General features: G+C 34.4%; 1 protein-coding gene across 1 annotated transcript; it reads left to right on the forward strand.

Moving 5' to 3' along the window:
• Nucleotides 1-7,995: 7,995 nt before the first annotated feature.
• On the forward strand, nucleotides 7,996-8,343 carry LOC120225077 (copper transport protein ATOX1-like). Its single transcript, XM_039223307.1, has one exon. The coding sequence runs from the start codon at nucleotides 8,010-8,012 to the stop codon at nucleotides 8,214-8,216; it is 207 nt and encodes a 68-aa protein (XP_039079238.1). The 5' UTR covers nucleotides 7,996-8,009; the 3' UTR covers nucleotides 8,217-8,343.
• Nucleotides 8,344-10,976: the final 2,633 nt, after the last annotated feature.

Here is a 10,976-nt window from a genome sequence, read left to right on the forward strand (position 1 = left end):
ATCATTCCTTTGACTGTTTGGGGTCTTTTGTGTTTCTGTAAGAATTTTAAGACTTTTTTCTCTTTCTCTGAAAAATGACATTGGAACCAAACATCCTACACTATATTGACACTGTTCTCTTTGTACTGTAGCACATTTCATCCCCGTGCTACGTCTTCTGTTACCATCCTGGATATCATTTCAACTTGATATTTTTATTGATTAAATATGAGTAAGTACAAATATATAAAAGCATTATGAGAGGTACTAACAAAAACAGAAAAAAAAATCTACAAAGATAAATAAAGCATAATCCAAGCAGATAAGCTGGCACTAAACCAATAAAATGAAAATTACATAAGAAGTATGCTAAATGTTTGGAGGTAAATTTCTTTGAAAAGACACACATACAAAAAAAACAAGTTCAACAACATGGATCTTTTAAAATAGAATTGTAGTGGGTTCTATTCTGATGAAGATTTTTAGCAATACATGTGTTCAGGAAATCAGTTCAGGAAATCCTGAATAATGTATTGTAACTGGATCATTAAGTCGAAAAAATAGATTTAAATATGAGATTAAAAAGACATCCTATGTTAAGGTCATACTATAAAGATTCCTGAGTGCCTTTCTAAAGTATTTATTGAATGTGTGTATATACTTCACATATATACAAGTGCAAGTAAGATTGCGGTGATATTCTCCTAATATTCAGAATTCGTGAATATTTGCATTTATTCACTGTACATAATATAGTGTTCCTAGACAATTAGCAATGAAGACTTCTTACTTCCATCACAATTTAAGTTTAAATAATATTTCTTTATACAGAATTATTATTCTAATATTTGGGAAAATTTGAGTTCTGTAGCATTGAATTGCTTCTCCTTATGAAGTTAATCAGTTTTTTAAAGTTTATTAATTTACTTAGAGAGAGAGAGAGAGATGGGGAGGGGCAGAGAGAGGGGGAGAGAGAGAGAGAATCCCAAGCAGGCTCCACACTGCCAACCCAGAACCTGAAGGGGTGTTCGAACTCATAAACAGTGAGATCATGACCTGAGCTGAAATCGGACTGAGCAACCCAGACACCCTTTATTATGAAGTTAATCAGTTCAACCCAACACTTTCTCTTCCCTGAGTATGTGCAGCTTCACTCAAAAGAATGAGTTTCCCCCTGCACTTGCACATCCATTTCTGTTGACAGTCAGGATCACCACATTTCAGTAGAGTGTTATTTTTTATATAAAATCATAAGTTTTATTCCAGTTTTTAGCGATTACTCAGAAAAAGAAAATGGTACATAGAAGAGAAAGATGGGTGACTTGTTTATGTTTACTTGTAGTTCACATGCACATAGGTTTATCTTTTGAACGAATACAATCTTAAAATTAAAGCCAAATCATTTGCTACCATTAGTCCATCTTAAGAAGTTGTTGTGAATGAAAGAAATAAGTTGTTACATTTATTGCTACATTTGTGTATAATTACATTTATTATTTGATGAGAAAATAGTAAATAAAATTAACTTGGAGTCTGACGAAGGAATTAATGGTTTCTTCATGCAGTTCTGTGATGGACAGAAAAAAGGGAATTGAAACCTGATATTTAATTCAACAAAACAGAAGAGTGACTTGGGTTGATATATGGAAAGTTGAGAAATCCCCTTAGAGACAAATAAATGAGCAGTTAATTGCACGCTCAGTGCCTTAGGTTGAAATCATTTGATTAAAAAATGGAATAAGTATATAGTATAAAGAAATTATAATTAACATTTTAAAATGCTTCAGTTAATTTAAAAAAAATTGTGACTTACCACCATTCTTTCTTTACATTTTAAAAAGAGCAGTTTATTTCTGAAATTATGATTTTTATGTATCAGAATTATTCTTCCAGTAAAAGTGCACTAAACAATGCAAAAGTTAAGACGATTTAGTTGTTTCCCCCAATTTTCTATGGAAAAACAATAAAATAATTTTTAAATAATTAAGATATTAAATAAAACAAAACTCTAATAGAAAATAGATAACATTTTAAAAAGGTTTTGCACTGAAAACTTATCTATGAAATGGCTATTCCTTTTTATCAGACTGTTAAGATTTAATAACCAAACCAAGCATCCAAACAAGCAAAACTCTATTTTCATTTATAAATTACTCTTCTGCATCTTGTCTTATAAGCTCTCTGGTGCTCTCAGTATTAAATAATTTTATTACCAACTACAGTATTTGATCCTCCCAAGTTCTAGAGTCTTCCTAACTCTTAAACCATTCCTTTTAATTGGATTCTGTCTGTTGCCAGGCTCTACCTTCTTGGCTGAATTTTGCTCAGACATCAAATAAATATCTAGAAAACACACTCCAGATTAGGTTTCTCAGCTGCTCAAAATCCAGCTGTAAAGCACTATTTTTCAGCTAAAAGGACCACATAGTTCAATATTTAGGTAGATTGTTTACTTAATTTTTACTTAAAAGAACCCTTTCTCACCATTCTTTAATGGCGAGAAATTAATTATGAATTAGTTAAAGAAAATGTTCTCTTTTTTTAAAAATGTTCTTTTACTTTTAGATGTGTTGATTATTGTACTTAACAATATCTAATTCTCATACTTAAAATAATAAGAATTAATAACATCAAATTGTTTATAAAAATCATTATATTTTAGTTTTACCCTACTTGCAGAAAGTACATTGTAGTGTATTTTCAATGTCCATTCAATACTCAAGATTCATTTGGTAATTCAAAAACAACAACTATTGGACAAATTGGACAAATGTTATGCTGCTCCTTAAGTATTAAAAAATTTGTTTGTTGACTTTTAAGCATCATGATCCATGCTATATTAGAAGACAGAAAAGATTATTTTGTTCATATTAAATCAGAATGTATTAATGTGTAAAAACATGCAAAGAGCAAGATTGAAGAGTGCAAGTGATTCACTACACAGATAAAAGTGGAGTATGGAATTTGGGTCCAAAATATTAACATGAGCAGTATTTTGAGATAGAAAACTGTCCCCCAATAAATGGGAACTACAAATTACTAATTTATAAGTATAAACAGAACTTGTGGAGTCCATTTATATTCAGTAGTTTGCCTGGTATATCCGAATTTATTTTAAAAGTTGTGTTAATTGAATTGTTCACAGTACATTTATGCTTGCCTAGGCTCAAGTCCACTGACATCAGCACCTTGTCCTCTGAAAAAGCAATGAGATCAGAATTTCCAAATTTCTGGTTGTCAACTAGAAAAAACAAACAAACAAACAAACAAACAAACAAAAAACCTCAGAACTTCATTCCTTGTTTAACTGTGGACCACAGCCCGGGGACAGTATTTCAGATTGCTCTGAAAGAACTCAGGAAATTTGTCAGTTTACAGGGGATTATATGCAAAAGGGAGAAGGAATAGACTGTTTGCAAGTATAATTGTTCATTGTGAGGTATAATTTGTTTATAAAAATTAAGTTTTACTGATTTCCAAATAGACACATGAAAGACCATTAATACATTATGCTTCTATCACATCTAATATTTCAAAAATATTGCCTCCATGCATCATTCACTCATGTGGTTTTCCAGTTCTTTTTGTTTGTTTGTTTGTTCATTTGTTTGTTTCCTCTAGAGTTCACTTGAGATGGTCACAGGAGGCGGACAGTCACCTACTCAGTTTTAGTACATATACTATTCCTTAACAAGCTCATACAATTATAACCTTATATTTTGCTTCTGCTTTCTAGAGGTTTCATCTTAAAAAGCAACTGCTGCAGCTTTATAGTCTTGAAATGGCATGTTGACCATTGCTTTCTGGCTCGTTCTCTCCTGTCTGCTGATTGTCATTGCAATAGTGAAGGTAGGGGAGAGAGATGGAAGTGCTGTATGTACTTACGTGAATAAGAACGGCCAGGATAAATAGAACTGTCTTCAACAAACCGTCATAAATATGTTACTATTTTAGCACTGAATGATCAAATAAATGGCTTTTTTGTATGTTGTCTCAAAAACACCCAGATAGGGCAGAATGTAAATTTTGGTAAGTTAAAAAACAAAACAGAACAAAATAAAACTATGTATTATCCTTCTTCCACAAAAGATAGCTTTCATATCATGCTTAATTTCCCTAGAAGTCTAATTATAAAAAACAAATTATATTGAGATCATGTCTTTTAAGTAGAAACAGGCATTATTAATGAAGCCAACAATGACAAAAATAGTAGCAAAAAATGACCAAGGATTATTAAAGTGCTATGTTTACTTTTACAGATAAATGAACGAGGATGGACGTGTATTATTTACAAGAGAATGCTGAGAATATTTGTCCATAATATCATACTTGGCAATAAGTCTTTTTCATGTAGTTACTAAAATAGCCACATTGTTGGATTAATGTTAAAAAACTGCAATATGAATAATTATCATTATTAACTAGCATGAAGTAAATATGTTTCTACTAAGATGTTACTAAATGTTTTAAGGATGAGAGATTTCTGTGACTAGCAGCAGAAACATGTGTAGGCAAGTGGAATCACATCATAATTGAAGTGTATATAGATGGATGAATGGGCACAGAAATCCCACAATGCCCTTGACAGCTTTACCTAAGTGAAGCCTTTATTGTTTACTAAGTAGGCTCCACACCCAATGTGAGGCTTGAATCCATGACCCTGAGATCGAGAGTCTAATGCTCTACTGACTGAGCCAGCCAGGTGCCCCTTAAGTTAAGCCTTTTATCAGTACATGCTGTTTAGAGAAATGTCCTAAGTCATACTTAGCCTGAAAAGATAGATACTAGTAATTCCTGATTAGGCTGATTTAGAAAGACATCTCATATTCTTATCACATAATTTTTTTAAACCAATAGAATATTAGGGCTCATTAAAAAGAAAATGTTGGGGTGCCTGGGTGGCTCAGTTGGATGAGAGTCAGGTTTCTGCTCAGGTCATCATTTCATGGTTCGTGGGTTCAGGCCCCACATTAGGCTCTGTGCTGACAGCTAGGTCAGATCCTGGAGCCTGTTTCAGATTCTGTGTCTTCCTCTCTGACCCTCCTCTGCTCATGCTCTCTCTCTTTCTCTCAAGAATAAATAAAACATTTAAAAAGTTTTAAAAAAAGAAAAAAAAACTCTTGAAGGAATGTGCAAATAAAATCTAGTTATTGTTATATACTTTGTTTAAATTTTATGGTGTCCAAGTTTTCTCAAGGATTTTTAAAAAATTTATTAGTCTCGAAAGAAAATAAATTTCCCCTTGAGATAGCGTGAAGATTTGTATTCTTCTCATTGAAACTCAGGAACATCCATCCATTGTGATGTTTACTTATCTGACAAAAAGACTAGACATAACAGTATACTTTTTCCTGCAATTTATAATATTTTCCAAGAAAATGAAGAAAGAGTTTTGGGTAACATTTCTGTTTTACAATATTATAATATAGGCTTGAATTATGTGTCTTTTTTATTTTAAAATACTCAAAAAATTTAAGAATAAACATACAATAACAAGAGAGTTTTAGAGAATTTACAATAGTATAGGTTGGTATAAAAATGGTGATCTTATTTTTATGGTCAAAAGTGAGATAAGTTATATGACTTCAATCAATGCTATGTTGAGCCTTAAAGACTAAAAGATTAGAATGTCATAGCTTTTATAAAAAGTGTCCAACAAATATTTTTACATGTTGCACTTGGCAATTTTCAGTAAAGTAAAACAAAACAAGAACAAAAATCCCTTTTTTTCCGCAGACTCAGTAGTAGCAAAAATGGAGTAGCTGATCTTTACTGTAATGCAAACTGCCTGCCTGGTCAGTGATTTGGGTCATTGTGAATATAGTCTAACAAGTAGGTGTCACTGTAAAAATAAATTAGCTGATTGATGCCATTGTAAAACTTATGCTTCTAGAATGTCATTTGGAAAGAAGCTTTTTAAAATCAGTTTTCAAATTTAGGAATTTATTCTAAAGACATATTACAAGAAATTCCTCTTGGATGTTAGCCCTCTTTGTCACCCACATTTTATAAAGCATGTTTGCTCCCTAGGAGTCATTTAATGATTTTATTTAGATTCTTGGTTTTGTTTATTTATCTGCTCCTCACATTTTACCTCAGAGCAGGAAAGTTGACATGCACTCTGTCTTCTGTTTTAACAAATAAATAGGTGAGAATACAAAAGATCTGGGACAGACTATGGGTAACACATTGTCATCATAGAAGCAAATGGAGCTATAGACTTAATCTATCTTCAGATATCTATGGATTGGGCTTTTGGTTGAGCAGCTGAATCAACACAGAGAAAATGACCAAGAATGTAGCTCCTATGATGACTGACTGGAGCTGTTAAGATGATTGATTCTTCCATGTCGCTATTTTGATTAAATTGTATTCAAAAATGTTTATACCAGGACCACAGAATTACAGAAGCTTAGACTGGAGTCCCCAAAGCCTCTATTAGGCACTGACTCTGAAAGGAGTCAGTTAAGAGAGTTAAGAGAAACCTAACAGGAATAAAACTTCGTTTGTTTGCTGCCTTCTCTTAAGGGTGTAAAGGAATCTACTATTGGAGATGGTTTTCTCCTGGAAGTCAACAGACTTCCTGGAAACCTGAAGAAATGTCTAGGCAAAGGAGAGAGTACACTTGGGGTGACATTAGTAAAGTGCTACAAAGACAGTGAATTATTTTTCAGTTTTGGGATCACCGTTTTCCTTTGAGTGGCAAGTATAGGAGAAACAGAGGTGAGGATTCAGAAACCCATAGGTGGTAAGAACACAGAGACAGGCAGTGTTTTGAAAATGTCTGGAAAGGGAGATGTATGTGAGCGTGTGTTGTAGGTGTGCACACACGTGTGTGCGTATCAAGCTCCGAGGGAAAATAGAGCTCATATTTCGAACTGCTTTACAGTAAAGAAGAGAAGGAAAAACAAGCAGTGCATGTAATAAAAGGAATAGTAGAGTAGGCAAAGTCCAGAGAAAAACTGAATGAGAAAAATAATAAGAAACTGGGTACTTTTATAAGAGAATGAGTATTTGAATAAAGATTGGGGCCATCGCTAGAAGTGTATAAGGCCAGCGCAACTCATATGCTACAGGAGCTCAACTGAACATCTTTGAACAAAGCCCTCATTTTCAATCCTTTTTTATGTCTCTTGGGAATATTGTTAAAGGCAGAAATTTTAATAGGTTCTTTACCTTATGTGGTAGGGAACAAATGAAGAAAAAGTGTCTTGGGAAATTTAGCTCTGAGAGATTGATGGATAGAAGGAAGTGACTTCTATAATGGTAGAATGTGAGGGAGGAGAGAAGTGGAGAGGAACGAAGGGTAGGGTCCCGTGGACTCTCTCACTTACAAGGAAGACCCCCCCGGTTGCAGAATGTGCGTGATCCATGGTGCATGTAGAGTATGTATAATAACTGACATAATAAAAATTCCCAGGTAGAGACTACAGAACATGGACACGTGACACAAAATATCTTAAATGTCTTCAGTGAAAAAAAAGAGAACCATTTGGTGATGACTGTATTGCCCATTACCATGGATTGCCTCCATTGAAACTTGAGGCTGTAGAGCGTGGGCCCTGGGGCCCCAGATATTCTCCACATTGTGTCTGCTTATTTCTTCCAAGTTTGCCCAGCCTCCCGTAACCGAGGATTACATTTTCCTCTCAGCATGTTCCTCCGATATGGCAAATTGTGAATTTTAAGTTATCTCTGGGGTGATTCTTATTTATCCCAAAGTTTAAAAAGAAATATAGTATGAATGATTCATTTCTTGAGATCTGAATAAAGTTAAAACATTTGCAAACACAGCAGCATGACATCTTTTAGGGACTTAGCGAATCAATTGTGCTTGTCTCTCAAAGTTCAGTGTTTTTTTTACTTACAATGTAAAGTGATAAATGAAATAAGAACACTTATACTAGTTTCAAATAAAGGTTTATCTCTGACTCTAGACTACAGTAAATTAAAAACTTTTATATAAGTGTAAACGATAGAAAAGTAATTGTAGGCCAGGCAGAGGCGTCATTGCCACGACATTCACCATCATGCTGAAACACGAGTTCTCTGTGGACATGACCTGTGAAGGCTGCTCCAATGAGGTCAGTCGGGTGCTCAACAAGCTAGGAGTAGTTGAGTTTGACATTGACCTACCCAACAAGAAGGTTTGCATCAACTCTGAGCACACTGTGGACCTTCTGCTGGAGACCTTGCAAAAAGCAGGAAAAGCTGTTTCCTACCTTGGCCCCAAGTAGCGAGGGCCTGGACACCTGGGCCCAAGATGGACCAAAGGGGGCAGGCCTCTGATCCTCTCCTGCCTTGCGGACAGACCAGGGGCCTGGCAGTCCTTCTTAGCAATGGGAGTTCCCACAAAGACCCTCACCTGCCTTGCTCCTCCCTAGCTTCCCTGCAATAAAATCAAGCTGCATTGGTTGGAAAAAAAAAATAAAAAAAAAAAAAGAAAGAAAAGTAATTGTAACAAAGATTCAAGTTTTCAAAATTCACACTTCCTGAAGTAGAGTCTCAAACTTTGAGTTACGTGGTAAATTACTATGATTTTTTCACAATGTGTTATAAAATTAGGAAAAAAGAAAAAAAAGACCTGGAAGTAGTTTGTATGCTAGTCTATTTCTCCATTATCAAGCTGATCTCAGCTATGTCTGTCCTGATCTTTAAGATTAGCAATAATAGGGAGTCTGAAATCTCCTTTAAAATCTTAATCCAAATTCCACTTGCTTCCACCCAAATCATTTCTATTTATTATAATCTTGGTGAAGGTGGAAAACAGTAGTTAACAGTTTCAGTATAAGTGAGGACCAAACATTTTCTCTCCCCGTTCATCCTCATGACTCCTGTGTGCTCATGAACACTGCTCCAAATTCCTTGGTATTCGTGAGCATGCTGTGCCCTTTTCCTTTCCCCTTTCTATTCCTAGGGAGTGCTTTCTCTCTCTTGGCACTAGGAAAAAGCTTGCTCAACATTAATGACTGAAACTAAAGGTCATGTCTGTGAAAACATTTCTATCTTATCTTGAGAATCTTTCCCTTGTTCTTGCTCACACAACAAGAGTACCATGTTGTATTGTTTGTTTAGATGTCAATATCCCCCACTGGTCCATAACAATGTCAAGGGCATATTATATATATAGAATCTAGTACAGAGCCTTGCACATTTATAAGTACTTAACTGATAAGTATATGCATAAATACCTTCTTCCTAAACAATGGCTTTTCAGCTCCTGCTACATCTATACTTTTTCCTACACACCTAAGTACTTACTATAAGAGTTTTAAAAAGAGAATATTTTAAACCTTCTATTGAAATATAATAAAGAAAAGAAAGGAGGAAATCCTGTGACTTTTTAAATATCCTATCTTTGTTAGTTTGTTTCACTGCTTAAGCATTCTAAGCAACAAGCACTTTGGTCAGCTCTAGGTGGCCAGCCATGAACAAGAACAAATCCTGACTTTAAGAAGTTTAAAATCTAGTGGAGATGGCATACCCAACAAAAGTGAGAAGTACTTATAAAATAGGAAACATAATAAAGGAATCAAACAGTGAGGTGAAATAAAGAATCATGTAAGGGGACCGATTGATTCCGTTGTTTGGAAATCTCACTGATGAGTTTGCTCTGTAGCTGAGGTCCCTCATTGCTCTGTAGCAATTTCTTGCTTTACATTTTAAAATCATTTTAAATAGTGTTCAATTCTTCTTACACACACAGATGCAGACACACACACACACAAATATACACACACCTCAAAATTATGGTTAAGCTATTACACATTTGTTAATGTGCTCCCTAGGAATTATTCTCTTAATGCCCTTTTGCCATGTTGATTTATTTCCTTTGGTGAAACATCATTTTTTTAAAACTTTTTTTGATTGTCAGCATACATCTGGAAAGTGGTATTTGGTCACTTAAATACTTTTTAAGTGGTTGCTTAAAATGTTTAAAATGCATAGACATTTAAGCATCCTAGGGTTGTGTGTGGCATGGGGGGAGGAGAGGTACTTTGGTTTGGATAAATCTGTGGAAGGAAAGATTAATTCACTAAATAAAATGAAGCTGAGTATAACCAGATGGAAAATGGCCCATGAGCCAGGACAGCAGTGCATATACCCTACTTGGGGATTCACTAGAAATGCCCCTGTTGTAGAACAGGACATAGCAACAATCATTCTACTGAAATATCACTGTTCAGTTTACTGTGCAGAAGTCATAAATCTTATTCTCCCTGCTAAGAGAGGGAATTTTCAATAAAGCATCCCTTGGATACTTTGGTCCTGTGAACTTTATGTTTGGAGGTTTCTCTGCTAAGAATACATATAGAGCTTCCCAAAATCCTAGCGGAAGAAGAATTGAACACTATTGCATACTACCAAATTCTATTGTTACTATATCTTGGGGGTGTGTTTATAGTAAAATGAATTAGACCCTGACTTAGCAGTCTCCATGACATACTCTCTTTGACTGGAATAACATTACCTATATTTCTTGGTTGCAATAGCATGTTTGTGAAGACTAATGTGTCTATTTCTTGATGACATATGTCATCTATGGCATGTTATCATTGCTGATTACATAATTGTAAGTGAATGAAGGAATAATTCTGGAATGTCTTATATGTGTCCCTAGATGACATTAATTCTCCTATCTAGTCAGGTATATAAATAAATATTTTTCTACATACTTAGAAAAGTGTCCATCCAAATAAATCAATAAGACCTACTGTTACAGAGATCCCAGCATTTAGTTTGAAATACAAACCAGATAGGCCTGTCTTGCTTTATTCCTTGCAAGATATATCATCTTCCAATTATTTCTCCATATGTATAACTGAAGCTTTATGAACTCTCACTTTAATAGCAATGTTTGTCCCCTTTATAAAAAAAAAGTGCTAGTCTTTATGACATTATTTATCCTACATATGGCTCAGAAATAATATTAAATGGTTTGCTGATAGCTTAACAAATACTGTATGGATTTTGGAGATAACTTCTATAGATTCTTT

This window comes from Hyaena hyaena, unplaced genomic scaffold, assembly GCF_003009895.1.
Source record: "Hyaena hyaena isolate Hyena2069 unplaced genomic scaffold, ASM300989v1 scaffold_1315, whole genome shotgun sequence".
Lineage (NCBI taxonomy): Eukaryota > Metazoa > Chordata > Mammalia > Carnivora > Hyaenidae > Hyaena > Hyaena hyaena.